The sequence below is a fragment of the Lissotriton helveticus genome, chromosome 9, assembly GCF_964261635.1.
Source record: "Lissotriton helveticus chromosome 9, aLisHel1.1, whole genome shotgun sequence".
Lineage (NCBI taxonomy): Eukaryota > Metazoa > Chordata > Amphibia > Caudata > Salamandridae > Lissotriton > Lissotriton helveticus.
The window spans coordinates 694,704,069-694,730,446 of record NC_136070.1 but is presented as its reverse complement, the minus strand read 5'-3'; the positions used below and the strand labels follow the sequence as shown (position 1 = coordinate 694,730,446).

The following is a 26,378-nucleotide window of genomic DNA, read 5'->3' as shown; positions in this document are numbered from 1 at the left end:
GCTGTAGTCTCCAGCCGCCGCGATGGAGCTTGGGCGGCGAGACCACAGCGTCAGGGCCCCAGGAGCGAAGTGGCGTCCCGCTGGTGTGGCAGGCTTGGCTGGACTGCCTGCGTGCTGGTAAGAGGGTCCCAACTCCGTCGAGGAAGAGCCCCGTTTTAATAGCGCCTCCGGGCGCGCTGCGGGAGGAAGTGGGCGGAAGTTGTCGCTCAGCCCTCTGAGAGCTGTAGTCTCCAGCCGCCGCGATGGAGCTTGGGCGGCGAGACCACAGCGTCAGGGCCCCAGGAGCGAAGTGGCGTCCCGCTGGTGTGGCAGGCTTGGCTGGACTGCCTGCGTGCTGGTAAGAGGGTCCCAACTCCGTCGAGGAAGAGCCCCGTTTTAATAGCGCCTCCGGGCGCGCTGCGGGAGGAAGTGGGCGGAAGTTGTCGCTCAGCCCTCTGGGAGCTGTAGTCTCCAGCCGCCGCGATGGAGCTTGGGCGGCGAAACCACAGCGTCAGGGCCCCAGGAGCGAAGTGGCGTCCCGCTGGTGTGGCAGGCTTGGCTGGACTGCCTGCGTGCTGGTAAGAGGGTCCCAACTCCGTCGAGGAAGAGCCCCGTTTTAATAGCGCCTCCGGGCGCGCTGCGGGAGGAAGTGGGCGGAAGTTGTCGCTCAGCCCTCTGGGAGCTGTAGTCTCCAGCCGCCGCGATGGAGCTTGGGCGGCGAGACCACAGCGTCAGGGCCCCAGGAGCGAAGTGGCGTCCCGCTGGTGTGGCAGGCTTGGCTGGACTGCCTGCGTGCTGGTAAGAGGGTCCTTCAGCCAAATCGGACCTAGTCAGATAGGCTTGGGCTACCCCCGGGCACTTACTTGGCAGATATTCAAGTAGTATATAGTGATAATGAAGACTTTGAGGACCTTCTAGCTGTGTATGAAATTGGAGAAGAAAAAAAGGATGCACCTTTCTGTATGCTACAGATTGGTTCTACATTTATAAAAGTCATGGCAGATTCTGGTGCAAGACACACTTTAATAGGTGACGAAGTTATGAAAGAATTTCCAGATGAATCTTTGTTACCTTCTGACATAAGGTTACTTGGTTACAGTAAGAAACCAATAGAGGTGCTTGGGTATTTTTCCGCTACCTTATCTTTTAAAGGTAAATCCATTATTTCTAAAGTTTATGTGGCTAAGGAAGGTTCATGCTTATTGGGTTGGCCACAGCAGAGAGATTTGATGATTAAACTTGATCCTAATCATCCAGAACAAGTTTTAGGATATTCTGATTTTGTTAATTCTGTTGATGTATTCTCTGTTAACAAGTGGGAAACGCTCTTTCCTCAAGTTTTTTCTTCCAATTTAGGTTTGTTAAAAAACTTTTAAACACAAGATCATTTTAAAACATAATGCTGTACCTAAAGTACATAAAGTGCGCAACATTCCGCTGTCTTTGAGGGAGTCTGTTAAAAAGGAACTTCAAAGACTGTGTGAACTTGATGTGATCGAAGAAATTGAATCTTCCGAATGGCTTTCGCCTGTTGTTGTAGCTCACAAACCTAATGGAAAGATTCGTTTATGTGTTGATATGCGTGACCTAAATTCTAATGTTTGGGTTGACAGGCATCCACTTCCAAACATTGGCGAGATGTTCTCAAAACTCAAAGATGCCGCAGTCTTTACTACGTTGGATTTATCTAACGCATATCATCAAATTGCCCTCCATGATGATAGTAAGCATCTTACATCTTTTATAACTAATGAAGGAGCATACAGGTACAAAAGGATGCCCTTCGGTTTAGTGTCTGCTTCTTCCGTATTCCAGCGTGTCATGCATAACTTGTTCAAAAATTTGTCTAATGTACTTTATTTCCAGGACGACATATTGGTTTTTGGTAAGGATGATCGTGAGCATTCTGAAGTTCTAATTAAAGTTTTATCTATTTTGCAAGACAATGGGCTTACCCTCACCAAGGAAAAATGTAAATTTGGCAGAGATTCTGTGGATTATTTGGGGCATTCCATTAGTAAGAAAGGCATCTCTCCTAAGTTGAGTTTGGTTAAAGCTATTGAAAATGCACCTGAACCTAGTAACAAAGATCAGCTCAGGTCTTTTTTGGGGCTAGCTGAATATTATGCCAAATTCATTCCTTCTTTTGCAGACAAAACTTCTCATTTAAGGAATCTGATGAAAAATCAACAACAATTTGTTTGGGATGCAAATTGTAAAGATCAATTTAGTTTTGTTAAAAAGTGCATTATTTCTGCCCCTGCTTTATCTCCTTTTGACACCAATTGTAAGTCAATCATTGTCACCGATGCAAGCAATGTGGGCATTGGTGCAGTACTGATGCAAAAGCAGAAGATAGGTCTTGTTACCATTGCTTTCGCATCAAGACCGTTGCGTGGTGCTGAGATAAAATATTCAACTTTAGAAAAGGAAACCTTAGCCTGTTGGTGGGGCATTGAATATTTTCGCAAATATGTATATGGTACCAATTTTGTTGTGAGAACTGATCACCGTCCCCTCGTGGATCTTTTCACGACCAAAAGCTGTGGTAAGGCTACATCCAGAATTGCAAGGTGGCAATTTAAATTACAAGACTTTCATTTCTTAGTTGAATACATTCCTGGTGCGAAGAATGTTTTAGCTGACTTTCTTTCAAGATTGCCTGTTGAGGATGATGATTTGGTTGCTCCTGATGATGATCCTGATAAAGTTGTATCGATCTGTGAGGTGTCCAATGGGTGTATTAAAGAAGACGAATGGAGGATTGCATGTAGTGATGATCATAATTATACAAATGTTGTGTCTTTTGTTAAGAATGGATGGCCTGTCAAAACGAATTTGTCGCAAGAAGTTTTGCCTTATTTTCAAGTTGCACAAGAATTGTCTGTTCAATGTGACACTTTGTTGAGGGGTCTACTTTTGGTAGTTCCACAAGCTCTTAGAGAAACGGTTTTGGATATAGCTCATGAAGGCCACCCGGGCATGTCCAGCATGAAGAGAAGAATAAGGTGTGAATTCTGGTGGCCTGGTGTCGACAGATGTATTGAAAGAAAGGTTAGATCTTGTATAGATTGTTCCGTCAGTGACAAGTCTCAGAAAGTTGTGAAATATCAACGAGATTCTGTTACTAGACCTTCTAGACCCTGGGAGTGTGTTTCACTTGATATTGCTGGTCCAATGAGTTTTGGTCAAAGTCCTATCTATGCTATTGTTTTAGTTGATCAATTTTCTCATTGGCCCGAGGTGAAATTTGTTCCGCATGTTTCTGCTAGAGTCATCATTGAATTTTTAAATTCTATCTTTGAGAAAGAAGGTTTCCCAGTTTCTATCTTATCTGATAACGGTACGCAGTTTACCTCTGTTGAGATGAAGTTATTTTGTAACAACCACGGGATAATTCACAAGCGTTCTTCAGTGTATTATCCCCAAGGTAATGGCATGGTGGAAAGGTGGCCAGAGTTCTTAAGGAAGGTTTACAACTGGCGGTGTGTAATGGTGAAAATTGTTATGAGGTTGTTAAAAAACTGTTATGGAGTTATAGGAATACTCCTCGATTTGAGGGTGATTTGTCTCCTTTCGAAAAAATGTGTGGGAGGAAGGGTGTGTGTAATATGAGCCAACTGTGGATGAGGGATCTAATTAATGGCAAATGTAAGAAACCTGGTTCTAGTTTAGTCAGTGCTGCTGTTAGTAGCCTGTGTAGTGTTGGTGATTGGGTACGTGTGAGGAAGTCTGGTTTCATTAGATCTGGTGAGTCACATTTTTCTGATCCTATGCTTGTAGTTAGAGTGGGTAGACAGGTGGTGGAGTTGACAGATGGAAATGTTTGGAGTCTTTCCAAGATTGTGAAGGTTCCTAGGTTGGGTGGTGGTTCGTCACCTATAGATGGTCTTGCTCATAACAAGGTTGGTGGTGCACCCATTCTTCATGGTGGGCGGTTCTCCTCTTCTGTGCCTGTGCGCATTGCTGCTCCCATTTCCTATGCCAGAGAGTCAAACCCACGGTTAAGAAAGCCTCCCTCATGGTTCAAAGACTTCAAAGTGGGAAAATAATTTGTTCTGCCATTATGCAAAGTTTATTGTACTCTTTGCTGTTTCTGCTTTATTTATGTATCGATTTAAGTGGTTCATGTGATGCATCTTTATTTGTTTAATTTTTTTCATATTCCTTTTTATATTTGTTCTTTTCAAGGAAGGAGGATGTGTGGTATCCTCGTGTGGGCTCGTGTCTGCTGCTCGCTCCTGGAACTCGGAACGCTCTGTGTAGTTGATTCCGAGTACTCCAGTGCGACGGTTGGCGTAGGCTCCTTTAGATGTGATTTTACCTTGCTGAATAAATAAGTAGTATTTATTTACTTACCTGACTACTTCGTTTCCTTCATCGTTGGATTCTTCACACTCACATAAGTCATACCATCTGCGGATCTTGTTTATCACCCAGTACTGTACCAGCCAATGCAAAAGCCATCAGCAAGTGAACAGTCATGGAATAAAGAGCTGTCACATACTGCTGGCCAGCAGAACTCTAGTCTAGTCCACCACTGCAAGTCCCAACTAGCAACACACTATGAACGCTTCTTTACATCGCAGAAAGACATTCAGGCATGGAATGATAGTAACAAAGTCCCTCCCATAGCAGCAGAGCACATCACCGTTTCTCTTTCCAACCATGCCTGATCAGAACCAAGAACGTTAAACAAAATATCAGGTTAGACAATCCAGTGCAGTAACCAGCTAAATAAACTATCATCATGAGAAATATCATAGCGAGACCTGCAGAGCTGCTCAAACCTGCCAGCCTCACAGATACCATAAACTGTGAGGCTCTTTCTCACACATCTTCATCCACCACACTGTGAAGTGTTGTATCCCATAACAAGACAACTACACCTCGCTGGTCATCACACATGACATTGAAACACTTCCCACACAGCAACAAACAAGCAATGGCAATTTTATAGGTCTGGCTTATGAAGGTACTGTCAAGTCGGACATGAATATTCATATAGGCTAATGTTTGTCCCCTACCATCTGTAGTGCTGCCAGAGGAAGACACCACTAATTATCTAGTTATCTAAGACACTTTAAAACCATTACAGTGTAATATGTGCAGCCTTGAAAGTTCAAGCTCAAGCAGCTGGATAAATATACAAAATGATCATAGCTCTGTGGAGGGCAAGCACTTTTTTGACAGCACAGAACTTTTGCCCAATCTAAAAAGTGTACTCCTGGCTCCCAACATGTGGGCGGAACCAAAGCCCCTTTCTAGTGAGGCTCACATAATTGTCTTGCTACAGCTGCACTGTGAATCGAGACCATGAAAACAAAGACAACACCCTTCTAACCACACACTCTACACAGCGTAGCTTGCTGCCCATGCAAGCAAGAACTGCACTGCCTCATATAAGGGTAGTAAGCGATATAAAAATACTGCAATTCAATACAGTACAATAAAGCTTCAAAATCTAAGGGTCGTTTTTATCGCCGCTTTACTCAACGCCATGCTGCCATTAAGTAAACCAGCTTCTAATAAACAAAATGATAGGGCAGCTAGTGATGGGTGTGGATCATCTACAGAGATACTAAATGAGGGGCTAATACAAAAAAAGAGAGAATATAAAATGATTACAGGAAAACATGAGATTAGAAAGAACAGAACAGACAAGAGTTACAGGGAGACGACTTGCCTAACCGGTAGAAAGTGGTGTAATTTTTTTACAAGTCACAACATATCAAACAGCACTTTACAGTCCACAGTGGTCCTTTGAGAACACATATGACAGGTCTGGGTTGCAGGTAGTAGAGATTTGTCCCACCTTCACTATCTTTCTTGCGCTCTCTTTTTCACCTGCTATGCTATTCCTCACTTAATCTCTTTCTATATTCTATTCTCAGCTTTGTAACCTAACATAGAGGTTTAAAGGATATCTCTTATTTACTTTATAATTTACACATTTCTGAATTTAACGAATGATGTAAGTTTTCCCTTTGTTGAGCGAGTAGATTGGCTATCATCCCAATTTTCCTCACAATCACCATCTCTACCTCAACTCTTGGTGTAAGTTACCATTTTGCTGTGATTGCTTGTAGGTGAGCTACATTTAACATGCACACCACAGTATGAAAAAAAGCACATTTGCTTGGTTTGCAGCTTCACAGTAGGATTGAATGGCATGTCATATGGGGATAAGGAGTTGCTCTGCTGTCACTCTCCTTTCAAAGGTGGATTGGTGGCTCCTGAATTGTAGGCTATACCGTATACCTGAGAAAGATGCAATCTCTGGCAGTCCACTATCATGTAGTGGACTTACTACTTCTCAGCGCAGCTCCGTCTTGTAGCTGCTGCTATCCCTGTCATCTGTTGCTGACCCAGAGGTCAGCAATTCGAGGCCCTCCTCCACCCGCAGGCTCCTGCCTGAACTTCATCCCTGATGGTCCAGTGGTAGAGTGTCACTGCCCTGCTGCTTAAATGCCCTCCTATCCCTATTTAGCTGTTTCCATCTCTGCTTTTTTCTTTTCTGTTTCTGCCTTTGTTTTTTCCCTCTTGCTTTCTTCTCTTTTCTCACCCGCTTTTTCTGTCCTTTCCCTCATTGCCTCAGCAATCCCCCTTCGGCCCGCTTCCCCTCCAGTGTCCTTTCCTGCATGTCTCACCTCCCAGCTGTCCAGCCCCCACGCACCACTACCTAATGGTGGCCACTGTGCGATCGCATTGCTGGCGCGCCCAATGTTTGCCTAAGGCAAGCCAATCTGTGCCTGTCCAGGCCTGAACCGCGCCCAGCACCAGGGACCCTGTTTCTTAGACACTCCACCACTAGAACACCAGCACCCTCCTCACCCTCAATCTTGGATGCCATGCCGCCTGCCATCTAGCATCACGGAAGAAGACTCTTGGACCCTTCGCCTGCCAAAACCGCAACTGCACTTTTCAGCCACGCCTTTGTGCTAGCTCCTCTCACCGCCCAGCCAACTAACACCCCCTTTTGTACCAGCCAATTGACAGAGCACCCATCCGTCTCAACTGCATCCTCCTCAACGTGCCTTCCCTCCACAACACACCACAGAAATCTGGGACCTCCTTGAGGCCACCTCTCCTGACATCACTTTCTCACGAAAACTTGGACCAACCCCTGCTACGGAGCGGCCATCGCCATTTCCATTGACATCACTGACGGCAACAAGATCACCCGCAAGCACCGTCCAACTGCCCAGGAGGAGACATCACCATTGTCCACAAAAGCACGCTCCTACAGACACGCACTCTAACGACCCAACAACAACCATGGAACACCTCCACTTCTAAATCCGGACCAACCTCAACACCATTTTTAACCACAGGGAACCCAACCCCCCTTCACCAACTCCATCGTAGACCTCATCGCACCCCAGGCTCTCGCATCCACTGACTACATCCTAGTCTGAGAACTCGATTTCCACCTGGACAACCCCAGTGACCTGAACACCGCCTCCCTCCTGGAAAGCCTCGCCAACATCGGACTCAAGCAGCTAGTCATCGCACCGACAAACACAGTCGGACACACGCTCGACCCAGTTTTCTCTGCCAGTGGGAACCTCAGATACAGCCACACCCCCAAACTCTCCTGGACTGACCATCAATGTGTACACACAACCACCATACACGGGGGTGCTAGAGGGCGCACGGCAAGATGGCCGCGCTCATGTGAGGCTCCGCCAGACTGAGCCTGTATCCGATCAATATCCGATCAATATCCGCCACATCCAGCGTCTATTTCTTATTGTTTTACTGGTCTCTAATGCCCAACAATCTGCGGAGGTGATTTAAGCCGATCCTGGGCGGTGCAACCACTTGACAGCGTGTGGGGAAGAACAGGTGCTGCCGCTGCGTACTCAGCCGCGTGGCGCCCGAGGCCGACCTGTGTCTGTCGGGGCCTGCTGGGGCCGGGTGTGGTGGCTGCGGCCTGTCGGCCGGTGAGGCAGTGTATGGGAAGAGCCGGGAATTGTCACCCACCGAGGAGGAGACAAAGGAAATCGTGGACCGCGGCCGGTGGTTCCTGGCCCGAGCTGCGCCGGCTGGCCGCGCTGAGCCTGTGCTCCTGTCCGGGCTGCTTGCGGTGAGTGGGGTTGGGATCTAGGGGAAGCCGGGGCTGCGGAGGCGGCGTGCGGCCGACCTGGGCCTGGCTGTACGAGCTGTGGGTGGCTGGGAGGAGCGGGGACTGGAGTGATCCGACTGGGGCAGCGGAGTGCTCGGGAGTTCCCCGGGAGCATCGGGCGCCTACGGACTGTTGTACCGGAGGGCTCCATTGACCCTGGTGTGAAATACTGGCCATTGCACTCTCCCTGATTGCCTGGCATTGTCGAGGGCTCGACTGCTGCCGCTCTCTGTTGCATCTGTGCGCCCGACTGCATGGTATGGGAACTGGGACCCCACAGACCGCTCCATATCGCTGTTCCATTTGAATTGTCTGCTGCATCTGTGGGCCCGAATGCTTGGAGTAGGACCTGGGGCCCCGAGGGACACTCTGAAACGCAATTCCTTCTGACTTCCTGGCTCCAGTGTACTGCTCTGCAGTCTCCCAGTGTTGTTCCTCGCCTGCAGGCGCTGCGGGGTAACGGACTGCTTGGCTGGGTCCCCACGTGGCCTGCTCGGACTCCATTGTGAAGGCCTTACTGCGCCTGACTCACGTTTATTGTCCTGGTGGCGATATGGGCAGGCCTGAACGCAATCAGCCTAAACTTACCTTTGATGCGCGCAAAACTGCGCCATCCTCATCACAGGCTCCCACTGAAACTGAGAATGCTGGTGCGTCGGGAGGTACCTCCACGTTGGAGGCCACGCTCGTTGCAATGCAGAGGACACTGCAGTCAATTGAAGGAACTATGGAATCGGTGAACCTCAGGCTTGATCATTTATCCACGCAATTAGACCGGCAGAATGTGAGAATGGGCGAAGTGGAACAGAGAGTTTCTGTGGCAGAGGATGGCCTTACCACGGTCTCTGATAAAGTATCCAGCATGGAGAGGGTGCTAGCGGTGATCCAAGCCAAGAACGAGGAGTTAGAAGGGCGGTCCCGGCGCAATAACATCCGCGTCACGGGGCTGCCGGAATCCACAAATGTGGGTAAGATGGAGGACTTTATGGAGCGTAGGTTTGTGGATATCTTTGGGTCAGACCAACTTTCCCGCATGTTTATAGTGGAACGCGCGCACCGCTCGCTAGCGAAGAGACCGGTGGCGGGAGCGCCGCCGCGCCCCATCATTGCGCGCATTCTCAACTACAGGGACAGGGACGTGCTGCTGCGGCTGGCGCGTGAAAAAGGCACTATTGAGTATCAGGGAAGCAAGCTGGAGTTCTTCCCTGATTTCACTTTGGCAGTCCAGACGGCGCGGAAAGACTTCAACGGAGTGAAACAGCTCCTTCGGACGGAGGACATTCCCTATGCCATGTTATACCCTGCGCGGCTGCGGATTGGAGCGCCTTCGGATAATAAAATCTTTACGTCGGCGAAAGTTGCCATGGAATATGCCAAAAAACAAAAGAAACGTAAACGCGCTGATGCAGTAGCACAGGAGGATGATGACAACATGAATGCCGACGGCTGAAAACAAACATGGGTTCGCTGGGTTGCTTGTTCTCTTGATAGACGTTCATAAGACTGTTGTCGTGCTGTGAGCGATACCCTGCACAAGACTGGTAATTGTGTTTTATTCTGGGACAATGAAAAATGTATGCATTATTGGGAATCGTGCTAGCAGGAGCGTCAAGCATGTGCTTCTGAGACATTGAAGGTGTTGTATTACTATGCCTGGGGTATTAGGCCCCAATCCCTATGCAAAATGTGTATTGCAGATAGAGCGGGATGCAGACTTATGGTGGTAGACGTAGGATGTTTCTCATTGGGGCTTAGTCACTTCCCGTTTACACACACGGGAATGTAGTGCCTCTACGCCCCCAAATATGGGAATACCCCACACTTTCTTTGAGGTTGAGATGGAGGGGGGAGTTCAAGGGGTGGGTTATGGCTTTGGCAAGTTGAGGGCGCTAAAGTGGGTGGGAGGTTAGAGTGGGTGGACTGCAGGACTGGGGTCTATTGGTTGACATGTTTTTGGTTTATGGGGGGTTCCTCGGAGGCAATTACTGGCGGAATGAGTGTGAGCAAGGGCGCTGGGTTTGGGGCGTGCATTTTGTGCTTCTGTATCATCAGTTGGGTGGAGGGCAGATGGCCAGATTTCAGGTTTTATGTTTGTATAGGCTGCATGGATAAGGGGGTAAGGTCAGTTGGATCTCCTGGAATGTGCGGGGCTTGAACAAACCACAAAAGACCAGGCAGGTGCTAGCGTATTTAGATAGACACGCAGTACAGATAGCGTTTTTGCAGGAAACGCACCTCAGGGGGCGGGCGGTGGAAACAGTAGCAAAACAATGGGCGGGTACCAGACTGGCGACAGCGTATTCCTCGTATGCTAGGGGAGTTATGATATTGATTAAAAAAAAGTACCATTTGAAAGTTACCATGAGGATATTGATAGTGAAGGTTGCTATATCATTGTGCATGGCAAGCTGAGTGGAACGCTTATAACACTGGTCAATGTTTACGGACCAAATGCGGACGATCCCGAATTTTATTTCACTTTGTGGAATAAGGTGTTTGCTTTGCCTCCCTCTGCAATTGTTTGTGGTGGCGATTTGAATGTGACGTTGGATGGCAAATTAGATAGACGGGATGATCGGCATAGTTCGTCTAAAAAAGCGGCTGGGGCGGTGAGGGATGGCATGAGTGAACTTGGTTTGGTGGATGTGTGGCGCCTTGGCCATCCAGGAGCGAAAGAAGGTACCTGCTACACATCTGCACATGATACGTGGTCACGTTTGGACTATTGGCTTGTGACGAAGGATGTTAGTGGTTGGGTGATGAAGGCGGAACATTTACCCCGCACGCTGTCGGATCACGCGCCTGTCCTAATGGTGATGTGGCTGCTGGCGCATGCGCCTGCGCCCTTTTCGTGGCGTTTGCCGCCGGGTGCTCTGTCAGGTTTAGTGTTCCGTGAGAGCCTGCGAGGTGTAATTGAGGATTTCTTTGTTAGGAATGTTGGCTCGGTAGATAGCATCTGTACTGTCTGGGAGGCATTTAAGGTGACGGTGAGGGGTGGGTGTATTGGCTTACAGGCTGGAGTGCTTAAATCATTGAGGGATTCCATGGCCAAACTGGAGAGTGATCTGCTGGGACTCGAACGGCAACTTGAGAAGCTGCCGTCGGCTTCCCTGCTGGCGGAGATACGTTTGAAGGTTACGGAGTATAATGAACTAGCGGACCAAGAGGTCTCACATTTATCCAAACGCACCAGGGCACGGTATTATGGAGAGGGGGGTCGCCCGGGGCGTGGACTGGCTAATAGAATCAAAGAACCGTGGGCTAAACATTGTGGAGTACAAAAGATTAAGGATGGGGACAGGACTGTGACGGATGTGGATGGCATACTGACTTGTTTTGCGCAATATTACACACGCATGTATGAGCACAGGGAGACGGCTGCTGAGGATGAAATAGCGCAATATTTAGAAGATGTGGCGCTGGTCTGGTTGTCAAAAGGACAACAGGATTTCTTAATGCACCACATTACGGAGGGGGAACTCAGGGATGCGATTGCGGACTTACCTAACGGCAAGGCAGCTGGCACTGACGGTCTGCCATCTGAATTTTACAAGGAATATATTGACTTGCTTCTGCCCCATTTAGCTGCGGTATTGGAGGAGGCTTTAGAGCAGGGGCAGCTTCCGGTGTCGATGCGTGAGGCCCTTTTAGTAGCCCTTCCGAAGCCGGGTAAGCCACAGGACCGGTGTGACTCCTATCGTCCACTTTCCCTGATGAATACAGATGTGAAGATACTTGCCAAAGTGTTAGCGACTCGCCTACGCTTGTTGTTGCCTGTTATGATACTGCCGGACCAATCTGGCTTTGTCCCCCTGCGCTCTACATCTCATAACTTGAGAACTTTATTTGCAGTCCTTCACTTACTCAAACCAGACCGTGCGGCGGTAGCAGTCCAACTGGACGCTGCCAAAGCGTTTGATTCTGTTGCCTGGCGATATATGATAGCGGTATTACATCGTATGGGGGTTCCGTTGATATATACGTCCTGGGTCACCTTACTTTACACAAATCCAATTGCCCGGGTGCGGGTTAATGGTCGAGTATCAGCGCCCTTTCCTATTCAACGGGGTACGAGGCAGGGGTGCCCACTCTCGCCCTTATTATTTGCCTTAGTTCTAGAACCCCTGTCCTGTATTGTGCGGCAACGACATGCTGCATCTGCGTTGCGGTGCGGTTTCCTCTCCGATCACTGGCGGTATCCATGTACGCTGATGACATGGTCCTGTATATACGGGAACCCAGTAGGTACCTGGAGGGGGTGATTCGGGAGTATATCCGGTTCGAACGTTTTTCTGGATTGTCGATAAATTGGGATAAATCCATCATATTACCCTTGACTGACATTACACAGACATGTCCGCTGGAATTCCCCTTAGCATGGGCCACCGAACCCGTACGTTATCTGGGGGTCTGGGTGCACAGAGATCCACAAGAAATGATTCGTGCTAATTATGGAGTAGCGATCTCGAAATTGGAGGATCAGGTAACTCGTTGGAAGCGGCTACCACTGTCGTTTGCTGATCGTGTGGCCCTGATTAAAATGGTGGTGCTACCGCGATTTTTGTATTTCTTTGTTAATATCCCCCTGACTCTGACTTCTCATTTTTTTGCTACGTTGCAGTCGTTATTAACCACTTTGGCCTGGGGTGGTAAGAAGCCCCGGGTGAAATGGGATAACCTGATCAAGTCATATGAACTGGGCGGGTTTGCTATACCGGATATGCGCTTGTACTATCTGTGTGCCCGGGCGCATTTCGCCTCTTACTGGATCTCAGCGCCGCCATATACCCCTCACGTGGCGATTGAGGCGGGAGCAGTATATCCATTGCCCTTACAAGTGATGATTGTAAATCCTCATTCGGTATATGAGAAGGGCGAGGTAGACACGGTTCAATGTGCTGCTAGCGCCTGGGGGGATTAGGGAAACGCTCAAATCGTATGCCGCTATATGCGCCGGCCATGCCGTTATTACATCACGCTAAAATCTCGGTGTCATGTGAAGCGGGAACTCTTCAGCTGTTACGCGGTGCAGGGATTCAGACCATGGGTGATGCATTTCCGTCGGGTCGATTTCTCTCTCTACAAAGCTTCCTGGAGCACGAGACTAACGAAACAATGGCTACCTTTACTTATGTTAGGTTACGTGCCGCAGTGCGTGATCTATACCCATCTTTCCCTGCGGAACCGCCAGTGCTGGGCGCCTTACAGTTGCTTTATACTGCAAATAGTCGTGTGAAATTGGTTTTGCGCTTGTATCGAGCGGCGCAGGAGGATGAGGGGGGAGCGACTGTGGCTGCTAGAGCTAGATGGGATGCTTGTTTACTGGAGCCCCTGACGGATGGCGAATGGTCGGAATGCTGTGGTATGACTGGTAAATTTGCAGCTAATGGTAATTTTAGACTTGTGCACTACAAATTTCTACAGCAATGGTATTACACACCTGCGCAGTTAGCTAAATATGGGCTGCGTGACTCGGCGATGTGCGTGCGCTATGGGATGGATGGCGCAGACTTTATGCATTTGGCTTGGGTATGCTCCCGGGTGTCTACTTTTTGGTTGGCTGTGACGGAGACGCTGACTGACATGACGACAGTGAAAATAGCTATGGACCCACGTGTCTGTTTGCTTGGCATTGTTTCTACTGTACCTGCTGGTGTGCGGCGCTTGGTGGTGTTGGCCTTACAGATGGCCTAGCGCAGAGTGGCGATTTGTTGGGGGGGAGGAGAGCGCCTGAAGTGAAGACATGGTTGCAAGATTTGGTGTACTGCCACGACCAACTGACATGCTATTATGAAGAACTGCCCACTGCTTCCCGCCCCAAGAGACATTTGGGGTCCTTACACGACCTATATGCTGTCCAAGCTTCCTGATGACTGATGTACTCATGTATCTATTGCCGCAATGATCTGTTGTGACCTTCTTCCAGTTATAGACTTATGTGCAGGCATATGCCCTGCTGGGAAGGTGGACCTGCACAGGTAGTCATTAATGTGTGCTTTGGTGCCGTGCATCGGCGTCTCTCAATGTATGACTCGCTAGCTACTGATGCCTGGTATTGGCAACAGCCTACCCTTCTGGTCTGTCACGCCCTTTCGCAGTACGTGTAGCATATACTACGGGACGTGCGCAATGCACAAGCTCCGCTGGGGATTGAGAACAATTTGCTTCAACCCTATTATGCTCTATGCTCTAATTAACTACTGATTGCTGCCCTACTGGACTCCGAGGAGGTTTGGGGGGTGGTTGGTTCTTCAGTTTGGTTATGTCCATATATAAATGAAAGACCGATGATATATTCTGACTTACAGTTGCCAACTTTGCATAATCCACTTTTATATTGCGATGCCGCCGGACCGCTGGTTGTCGGCTGATGGGCTGTGTTTTTGAATTGTACACTATGCATATTGGATCGCTGGAGCCGGCCCTATTAGGGTTGTAGGCCGCCCGCTATGTTTTTTTTTTTGCGCAATTGAACAATAAAGGTCTTATAAAAAAAAAACTTTAAAAAAACACCATACACCATCGTCATCATCACCCCCCAGCCGCAGCTGAATCAAGGCCACCAAAGAACTTTTTGTTGACTCCCTCAGCACAACCACTCCACCAATGCCCATGGACGCCAACACAGAAGCACGCAACCTCCACCAATGAATCTCCAACTGCGCTGACACCCTAGCACTTCTCAAGAGAAGACCAGGCAAACAAAGCTCCTAGGCGACCAGCTGGTTCAACCTGCCCTCCACAAGTCCAGAGGCACCTGCACATGTCTCGAGAAGAAATGAAGGAGCAACAAACCCCAGGAAACTCACACAAACTTCACATCCACGGTCAACGCACACCACCTCCCACCTTCTCCTGAAAACTGCCCAAAAACGGCCCATCAAGACAGAATCAATGTACACAACAGCAAAGAACTCTTCCCCTTCGTCAAGGAGTTTCAAGGCCTAACGGCGAGACCACAAACATTCCCCCCTCTTAAGAACTCTGCAACAAACTTGGTACCATCTTTCACCACAAGATAAGGAAGATCTATGACAGCTTCGACACCCTAGACCAGGCCGCTACGACCGACACATCGCACACAACCAAGCCACCACTCAACAGACCGTGCTCTGCTGGACCCCGCTCACTACAGAGGACACAATCAAGAGCATCCACTCAGGAGCCCGACCCCGTACCACATCTTACACAGAGCAGCCGCCACCATCAACTGCTCCATCGAAACTGCCACCTTCCCCGTCGACTGGAAACACGCCTAGATCAACCCCTTGCTGGAGAAGCCATCCTCAGACCCGACGGACCTCAAGAACACTTCAGATCAATCTCCGTGCTCACATTCCCAGCCAAGGTCATAGAGAAGGCCATCAACACACAGCTCTCCAAGTTCATAAAAGCAAACCACGTCCTGGACACTTCCCAATCTGGATTCCGAAGCAACCACAGCACAGAGATTGCTCTCCCGCCACCACAGACGACATCCGCTCCCTCCACGACTGGGGCGAGACCGCAGCCTTCATTTTACTAGACCTCTTGGCTGCCTTCGACACTGTCTCCCATCGCACCCTAATCAGCAGACTCTACAACGCCGGCATCCATGACAAGGCTCTGGACTGGATCTACTCCTTCCTCACCGGCCGGAACCAGTGAGTCAGACTACCACTGTTCCTCTCATAACCCACGGAGATCAGCTGTGGAGTACCCCAGGGTTCCTCCCTGAGCCGCATCCTCTTCAACATGTACATGGTCCCCCTCGCAGCCATCGTTAGAAGCCACGGGCTCAACATTGTCTTGTATGATGAAGACAGCCAGCTGGTTCTATCCTTCACCAATGAAGCCACAACTGCCAGAACCAACTTCCACAGTGGAATGAAGGCAGTCGCCACATGGATGAAAGACAGCTGCCCCAAGCTCAACTCGGACAAGACCAAAGTACTCATCCTGGGACCCAGTGCTTCAGCTTGAGACAACTCCTGCTGGCCAGCCGCTCTGGGATCTTCCCCCCCACCCCGACAGACCACGCACGCAACCTTGGCATCATACTGTACCCTTCGCTCACAATGAGTCTCCAAATCAATGCAGCTTCCACACCCTGCTTCCACACGCTCCGCCTGCTCCGAAAGACATTCAGATGGATCCCCAAAGAAACCAGAAGAACAGTCACCCACGCACTCATCACCAGCAGACTTGACTACGGCAATACACTCTACGCCGGAGTCACCCAGAAACAGCCGAAGAAACTACAGAATGTCCAAAACGCCACCACCAGACTAATCCTTAACATTCCCCGCCTATCCACATAAAGCAACACCTCCGACAACTCCTCTGGCTCCCATTCAACAAGAGAGTCACTTTCAAGCTCCTCACTCACTCCTACAAAGCTCTACACAACGAAAGACCAGAATACCTGAACCACTGCCTCACATTTCATGTACCTGCCAGACAACTCCGATCCTCACAATTCGCCCTCGCCTCCATCACCAGGCTCCACAAGACCAGAACCAGAGGAAGATAGTTCTCCTACCTCGTAGCCAAGACCTGGAACACCCTGCCCCAGCACCTCAGGCAATCAGCATAATTGACCCAATTCAGAAAGGACCTCAAGGCCTGGCTCTTTGAATGATCCTCCTCCCAGTCCGACCAGCAACATCCCTCCCCCAGCGCCTTGAGACCCTCACAGGTAAGTAGCCACGCTAGACAATCCCTTGATTTATTGATTGCATCTCTCAAACAGCGCTTTGATGCTCTGTGCAAAGACAGGACTTGGACCTCGCATTTTAGGGAACCTTCATGACAAAGGTGACAAGGAATCTATTGCCATCAACTTATCACCTTAACATAGGGATTTACAGGATTGAGAAGTCCAGAGACAATCCACTGAAGATCCACTAGTGGTTCTTGTCTGACAGGCAACTGGTAACCCATCCTTTACCCCAGAGAATAGTCTGTCAACCTGCTAGGGTCCACTGCTTTGTCTAGCTTCTTCAATCTCATGTGCTCTCAATGGCCATGTAGCAAGCCCCACTGAGGATCACAATGAAAATGTTTAATCACATCAAGTGTGCCAGGGAGACACAGCAGTGATGCAGCTCTGAGTACTGCTAATCAAGAGCAGTGTATGAAGCCTGAAAAAAACACAAAATACTCAAGGAAAGCAGAGGGTTGGGTTTTCAATGTGAGTTGACGGAGTGGTGTGTTGTTAAAGTGGGTGAACACAGGTCCTGAATGTGCGTGCTAAGGAAGTATCTGTTGGCAGCTGCACATTGCTCCAGGACATGTCATGTTCATCACCTGGCATCAGCAACCAGCTGCTGCACTGCGACATAACCTTTATCACCTCCTTTCTGACACTTACTCCTTCACCACTTTGATGCCTAGGGATCGGGCACTACCCACGATGGACTTGACCATATTTTCTGGTGTGACGTCGCGAAGCACCAAGTTTTCATCCTTTAGCTTGACCATGGCAATCTCGTATACCTGCTTCAGTGTCACCATCCCAGCCACTTCATGCCCTAGAGGAAACACAAGAGAAAAATAGGCTTACTTTGGACTAAACTAGGAACCAGAAGCTTAGAAATTCTGCACTTTAAAGAACCTTGTCCATCATGCTACTGGCTGAGGTACTGCCCAGGTAAGTACATTTCCTAAATCACAGTGCTATAGTGGTTGTGTGGGGCTCCTGGAGCAGAATTTGGTAAAATCTAACCAGTTAGGAACATGTAGGTGTTCATATCACTAAACAATTGGCATATTTGCCTCAGCTGGCAAAGGTTTTGGAAGTGTTATTGGTGATGCCAGAGGCAGAATGGCCAAGATACTTTCAAGTTAATACCTTTAAGTGAAAAGGTAGCACTTTGGTGCTACCGACCCTGGCAGAGTCTAGAAGCCTTCCTGGAAGCACCACGAGCTGAAACCTGGATGGCATCTGGAGTAAGCGACCACTGGGCGAAAAACTAATACTGGGAACTTTCAAGTCAATAATTAAAAGATAGAGTGGGATCGCACCAAAAGCAACTCTGGAATTTCACTGCCACACAAAGGGAGAAGTGGCTTAATTTGAGAGCCCGTACTTGATTTGGTATTCAGCTCAAGTGGCTCAATTACATCTATTGAGAAATGCAGATGGCTGACCATTTCTTCGACTTTCATACTCCCTAAAACCGTTTATGTTTGTTACACTTGTCATTTACTATCCTTCTCAATCCAAAGACCTGACTAAAATATCCACCCCTCAAATTACTTTCATATTTCACTATACTAATTCACCTCTAATTCTTTATGGCTTCCGGAGTAGCGTGCTATTCGCCGAAAAAGCGCTTCAACATCTCATCAGGGGTAGCAAGCACTGTATAAATGCAAACATTTTCCCTCTTCTATCCCTCCAATACCCTTCTCAATACAAATAACGGACTAACATATCACCACTCACATTACTTTCATATTTCACTATACTAATGCACCACTAATCTTTTATGGGTTCCAGAGTAGAGTGCTGCTCGCTTAAAAAACACTTTGAGGCCTCGTCGGGGGTAGTAAGCGCTATATAAATGCAATTACAATACAAAAATACAATTTACACCCTTTATGCCAAGAGGTTAAGTGTAAACAGAGTGCTAGAGGTGGGACTATGCAAAAGTCTTGATGAATATGACCGCTGTGAAAAAAGCACACCTTTTGGTGCAGACCTGTGGCTCCTCAGTCTAGATCATGGATGTCCAAAGAAAGTCATGGAGGGTTGATTCCACACACTTTTTCAGGATTTTCAACCAAGCTACATTTGCATATTCACATTTACATACAATGAGCTCATTTACATGGTTAGCCTGACATGATCCCCCGGACCCAGACTAGACAGCCCTGCTCTAGACCAATTTTAATCTGTAAAACTGCATTCTTGGTCGCAGGATGGAAAGAGATGTCCCATGCTCCACGAACAGCAACATTCGAGATGTACATCAACTGCACTGGATTAGGGAAACATTAAGCTATGGGGGGCGTGCCTCAGTCTGAGGATCCCGAAGTGCAAATTCCATGAGCAGGAGTATGGTCAGTGCACAACTGCTGCTAGCAACCTTTTGGGCTGAGAGGTGACCTAAGGTGTGGACTATGCTCATTTTAGGCAGATGTTGGGCTCAAATGGAAGTTATTTAGAACGAGAGCTTGAGTCAAAATGTCACCCCAAAATTAAGCAATGTAGCGTCATCTCGGGAATTTCATATACATTTCATTATGCGAAATCACCAAAATTAAGATGGCATATTTAATATTTTGTGAAGCCTTGCATGTAAAGACCCGGCATAGCTCTTTCCCTTAGTATGAGCGTGCCGCCCAATGCCACACCACTGGGCCAGCATGCAGGAATTGGAAAATATGAACACAGTAAAAATATCAACAGACCTGAGAGGGAACTTGGGTACATTTCACAAAAATATAAGGTCGTTATAGCTACACGACTTCTTTTTGAGGACAAATAAGCCTAACTAACGAGCTCAGAAAAATAGTCAATTTCATGTTTCTAGGGCAACAGTTAGGAAGATGATAGGATAGAAGACATGTTCAAAAGGCACTTCACATTAGCAAAGCCAGTGCAGCTGGCTTTGTGAATGTGAAGTATCAATTTGCAAGCCGCGGAAGTACAGTGCAAATGGTCCAGCAAAGATTTATCTTATTACATCTTTTTTAAAACCCCGCTGCGCGTTTATATTATGGCAACGTGAGCATGCTGATCAATCACAACTTGATAACCCATGACATTCGGTGGAGTGAGATAAGGTACCACTTTAATTTCAATTACCAGAGACCCTGTCATGAAAGGAAAAGCCACTCCCTTGTGTCCCTGCTGCTAAAATGCTATAACGGTTTGCTGGGAGATTTCTCTCTTGGGATGCAATTGCAGAACAAGCTTTCAGTTCATTAAAAGCACTGGAGATCGCAGGCATTTCTGAATTACTGCATAACAAGGAGCCCATTGCCAAGCACGTTTTGCCGGTTGGCTCAGTGATGCAGGGCCAGAGGATAAAGTATCGCTCAAGAAATGGATTCCTCGGCTGGAAGCAGCAGGTGGGCTTGTTACAAATCTTTTCTGTTAAATCAGAAAGCCTCGCAGTGCCAAAGAAATCTTACATTGGGGTCCATGGAAAGTGAAATGTCTATTTAAGGCAATCAATGGATAAGCAAATTATGCAAATAGCTACTGCTATATTGCACTGGCAGTCAGTCCAGCGCCTAGACCAGCCCTTCAATCGAAACATGTGAGTTACTCTCTTCTGAAGTATTGTTGAGCGTGGCGCTGGCATGAAACATGGACATCAGCGCAAGGTGCAGGTAGGGTGGGAGCTTGCTGACACTCCATTACCTCTCTCCAGGCCAACCCCGTGGTGCCACTTTAGACATGCCGCTTGTACCCTGCTGTAAGCCACCTGTCTTCCCTCCTCTTATCCACACCCTCTGCAAAAGACCTCGGTTTATGTCTTAGACCAAGATACCTAACTGTTTCAAGATGATAGTCAGGTGGTCTTCCATGTTGCCTTGTGACTTCCACTCCATTTTGACCCTGGAATGCTGCAAGTTGTCTTGGTCACTTGTTTTCTAATTCCCCTTTATATGAATACATCTTTATGGAAGATTTCAATTTTAAGAAATAAACATGATGACAAGTCCCTGCTTGGACTTCGCTGACGCTCCTCTACACTGCCCCGCCAACACATCAGAGCACATGATCAGGCGAGCACGGGGACATCTCTAGTGGGCCACGGTAGAATGGCCTTCTCACTGGTCCACACACCGTGAACATTAACTGTGCCTAGGTGCCCACAATGGCCCCTCCTTTGATTACAATACAACGACGGGTAAAGGGTGGCAGGATAGGTGTAGCGCACAAGGAAATCTTTGGTGATATTAATAGGGAAGAAGGTGATGACAGGGAAGATGAGGAGCAGAGGTGTTTTGTAGGGGGCAATGGATGAGCATGAGATGTCACTATAGGGAGTATTCTTTCCAAACTCCCGCTTATTCTGCTTTTTAATCCTGTCCTCTGGAGGAATCGGAATAAAATTCAGTTTTTTGCCTACCAGGGGACAATTTTACTCCCAGAACTCCCTCACTATTTCGGTTAATAAAAAGATAGTATCTAGAACTCTGCACCTCTCTTTTACATCTCAGGCTCATCCATTCCCCCTACAAAAGACCTCTGTGCCGCTCCTTCAAACAGTTGTAGCCCACACCAGGTACCCTTTGTGGTGCAGGTGTGAGGGAACTCAACGATGAAGCATGTCACCCAAGGGTGAGTGAGGGTTATTGCCCTAAGAAAATCATTCTTCTTTATAATTTTCTTTTTTGAAAGAGCTCTCCTGGTCTTTCTACACATACACATAACATTTTTAGGGCTCGTGGCGTTAACCGCGCAAAGCGCCAGGAGACAGGAGACAGGAGCCAGGAGACAGGAGCTGGCCGCGCGCATTTTCTAAAAGGCGATCGGAGCGGGCCGCGCGCGAGAACGCGCTCGCTGTGGCCATCTCCTGTCTCCTGGGAAGCGCAAACATACACAGGTACACCTCCCCCTGCTTACGCATGCGCACACACAGAGACACACACACGAGCGCACATACACACACGCACGCACACATACAGACACCCCCCGCCGTCGCACACATACACACACACATACGCGCGCACCAAGACCCCCCCTACAACTAAGGCCCACTTACCGCCACTCCGGACATCTGCAGCCTCCGCGGGGCTCTCCCTCGAGCATGGGGGCACCGCGTCACCGCTGCTCCTCTGGCCAAGCACTCCGTGGGCGCGGGCTTCACAAGACAAAAGCCCCGCCCCACGATAGGTTTCGTTTTTGTCTGCGCGCACGTCTTGTCTTAAGTCCTGTCAATGCCGTGGCTCCTTGTGTGCATTACGCCCCTTGTGTAGAGGGCTGTGTGGCCATGCAGTGTGGTGTGCTGGCAGCCAGGTTAGCCTCCCTGGCACCCTACTGATGCCAAGCCTGGTTTCATCCACCCAGAGCCGGGAGGCAGTAAGGGGAACGGAGCCTGGCCCCTTCCTAGTCGCGCTCTCCAACCGTGGGATGGGACAGTACTTCCCGGCTCCTAAACCCTGACACGGAAGTGGTCTCCGGACCCGGGTTCAAGAATCTGGCCTCTTGTAATGCGGCAGAATTGCATGTCCCGGGGTAGGACAGAGCCGTATATAGCGACACGCAGTCACCACTTCACCAGGGAGGCGCTCCCGTTCCTATACACACAGCGGTCGAGACAGGACAACCCCGCGCGAAGAAGGCATAATGTATGCAATGTCAGTGTAGGTCCCTTTGTCGGACGTTAGCCAAAAAGGGAAAAACATTTTGAGAGAGTGTTTTTTAAATTCTCCCTAGGGGCAAACTTCAGCCTTCCAGAGCCGTATTGGGTGTCACACGTAATAAAGGTAACTTTTTTTCCTTCAACGTGTCAAAGTCCACACTGGGAGAATTATTGACTGAGGAATCTACGCTGTCAGTGATTGACGCCCTTTATGAGCACATGAAACCGAGACCAGCAGACCCCCCTCAGGCCGGCCTCTGGCTTTTGATCATGTCTTTTAAGGCACATGGCCACGACAACCCCTTGCAGCTTTGGTTGCTTATAATGTGCTACGCCATTTAGTGTACAGCACAGCCCACAGTGGAGCTCAATGTATTCATAGTGCACGTTGCTTCAGGAGTCTGCATGCACCTCGCAGGTCACGTGCTGTAATTGCGGCGGGGCTGCCCAGCCTTCCATCATTCTCATAAAACTGGTACGCTTAATCTGGAAATAACCTAGCCTCTTATTTAGGTTACCAAAAACCTGCAACGTGGTAGTAAGTTCTGAATGAAAGAAAGCGATCTTTCCTTGCCAATAGGTCCATTCTGACCGGCCATGCTGCCGCGGTATTTTCAGTGAGGCTACATTCTGCCTTCAGCCACGACCGGCTATCGAGCTCAATTTGAGTTTACAACTCTTAAGTGAGTTGTAAGCTATACACCTCGTTTCTGTTGCCATTTGTGATACGCACGCAGCATTTGGCTTTTTTTAAGTTTAAAAATGCTTTTTTTTTGGGGTTAAAAATGCTTCGCAATTTGGCTTTCATTCGACTCGTATATCTTACCGGAGTGACGCTTCACGTCACACGTTAAAGATGAGGGCTGCGTTGTCTTGCCAATTAAAGGAAAGCACAAAAAGAGACTGTTCACAGAATTCACACATTTCCAGGGTTTACAAACATTCCTGATCTTTAGGGTTGTGTGAGCTCTAAGTCCTAAAAATCTTCCTTTAATATTTTTGGGCTGCCTCCCTTTCTTTCCTCCAGTGGAATTCAAATCAATCCTCACAGATTATTGCCTTTGGAGGAGGCAGACCTGAAGAAAGATGGCGTTTGTGAAGTTTAGATTTCTTTCAACATGGCAGCAGCCCAGAGTTAAGAGAGGATCATTCTGTAAGGTTTATACAGCTGGGTCATGTTAACATTTCTTAATTGGAGTAAAGATCTGTAAAAGAGGGTAGCTCTGTCGTCTTGTGCAGTAAATGCGCTAATTGGCTGCCCATTCATTTTAAGCAGTCCAGTGTTGGTCATTTATGCGTCCACCATCACGCCAGTAAGATTTTTTAGTTTTGTGTAATAAGTGGCACAGAGATGTGAGGTTTTTATTCTCGTGGCTTTGGGTTCAGCCAGTACATAGGAATGAGAGACCACAAATAACACATCTGCTCTGCACGTGCCTGCATTGTTTGAAGGCTCCCATGAGGCACAAAGTCTTTAAATAAGAAAACCATTGCCCGGCGTACTTCAGATTTGATTGACCAACATGTATGCTAAGAGTAATATAAACCCAAATGTGCCCCTCTCCTTTATCTCGCTCCCTAAGTAAACCATAGAAGCTTGCACAATCTGGAGAGAACTTGAACAAAACCTACTATACAACCTACATATGTTGACTCACCTTAGGATCCCAGGCGCACATCTCATTTTTCTATTACAAGGCTAGTTTGGCAAGCTCACGATTGAGTCTCTATCTATCAATCGCCCTCTATCTATCTATTGCCCTCACTCTATCTATCTATTGCCCTCACTCTATCGCCCTCTATCTATCTATCTATCACCCTCTAGCCATCTATCGCCCTCTACCTATCTATCTATCGCCCTCTAGCTATCCATCTATCGCACTCACTCGACCTATCACCATCACTCTATCTATCGATCGCCCTCACTCTGTCTATCTATTGCCCTCACTCTATTTATCTATCTATCGCCCTCCCTCTATCTATCACCCTCACTATCTATCTATCGCACCACCACAGCATCATTCAGGGGCACCACAACATCACTAGGCGCTACCACAGCATCACTGAACGCAACAGCATCACTCGTCGCCACCACAACATCACTCAGCGCCACCACAGCATCAATCTGTGCAACCATTCAACAAAAACTAGTTCAAATATGTTCGCTCAATGTTTCAAGCTTTAAGACAAATGTCACAAAAAGATGTTAATAATTCACTTCTGTTCTTGGATTTTCGTCACAATAAAATACACTGAACATAATCTTCACAAAAGTTATTTACAAAAGTTTAAGCTATTGCCATTATAAATTACAATAACTTTTATTTAAGTATTAATTATTTAAAAAAATTAAAAGCCATTGTTATTTGTAATATCAATACATCTAAGTCACGTAAATACAAAACATGTTGCATTACAAATGCTATAGGTGTCACATTTGCAAAAGTTGAAAGTATTGGCATAGTAAATGACAAAGCTATTAATTTCGCTATTTGCAAAATCAACATATAAATAAAAAATGTGTCATTTACAAGACCAATAGCTCAAACTTTCCTAATACGATACCTATTGCATTGCAATAGGTCTCGTATTAGGGCCAAGTCACGGTTTCCTCCTTATCGCCACGTTTATCCAGCGCCTGCATTTCCTCCATTGCGGCGCGTTTCTGAACATGCCACATCCCGGTTCCATTTGATTTATGTGCCATACCCAGCATACATCTTTTCGAGACTTTGGCGAATTCTCTGTCCCTTAAAATATACCCATTATTGCCCCTAACACGGCATGCCTAAACAGATTCTTGCTTTTCTGCGCAGATTAAATTCCTTTGTTTAGTGCACCACAGTTAAAGGTATACCCCCCGCCTTTATTCTACCTTTCCCCGGGAGCCCCACACAGTGCCATGCGCCGCCGCAGCCTCTCCCAGTCCGGACCGCTTCTTACCAGCATTAAAGTAGTCCCCATTGCATCAACTTTCTTCCGTAGATATTTTTCCTGGCAAGCTTCAGAAGACGAAAGTCCCGCCCCACGATAAGTTTCGTTTTCTCTTATGATGAATAGAATCGCCCAGAGACTTCTTTCGACTTCCATTGGAGTTGCACCTAGAATGCTGTGACCTATAGATCATATATCTGATGTCGGAGGGGAATGCTTACCTCCCTTAAGTGTTATATTAAAAATTATTATGTCCAAATTATGTCTTTTTTTGTGATAGCCATAAAATGTAATTCTATATATTTTTCTTAAATCGTGTTTGCCAATATGCTGTATAGAAATATTATGCCACACTCCAAAAATTAAGTTCTAATGAAATACAAATCTGCAGACTATGGCGAAGAAAATAGGAGCTGTGTGAATAACAACTGTGAGCCAGTGCGTAAGGTGCATCATCAGAGCTGTGTGAATAATACCAGCTGTGAGCCCGTGCCTGAGGTGCATCATCAGAGCTGTGTGAATAATAACAGCTGTGAGCCCGTGCCTGAGGTGCATCATCAGAGCTGTGTGAATAATAACAGCTGTGAGCCCGTGCCTGAGGTGCATCATCAAAGCTGTGTGAATAATAACTGCGTCAGCCCCGTGCTGAGGTGCATCATTAGAGCTGTGTGAATAATAACTGCATCAGCCCCGTGCGTGAGGTGTATCATCCACATTGCTCAGGTCACCGAAATTCCTATACTCTCTACCACACTGTGTAAAAACCTGTATTTGGTCGGGGACAATCGAGATTTGCCCGGCGGTATTGCCTCTGTGACCCACGAATTATTAATCAATGAAGAGGCAGGCGCTGGAGACTGGAAAGCAGGAAACAAGGTTTTATTCTCTCCGGAGGAGAACACAGCAAAACAGACAGCAGGTATCGTTCTGAGGTGCTCTAACTTATTTCTGGGGCCTGGCCCTTATATTCAGTCTTTAGCGGTTTTATTACAGTTTACATACTCATGACAATGCCTTGATGTACGGAAAAG

At 47.7% G+C, this 26,378-nt stretch overlaps 1 protein-coding gene across 1 annotated transcript in view; it reads right to left on the bottom strand.

Moving 5' to 3' along the window:
* The window catches only part of MRPL11 (mitochondrial ribosomal protein L11), an 821,503-nt gene that overhangs the window by 35,080 nt on the left and 760,045 nt on the right, over positions 1 to 26,378 (bottom strand). The window contains exon 5 of the mRNA XM_078660798.1: positions 17,460 to 17,619. Within this exon, the coding sequence (XP_078516924.1) occupies positions 17,460 to 17,619 (160 nt within the window). The remainder of the gene's footprint in view (positions 1 to 17,459; positions 17,620 to 26,378) is intronic.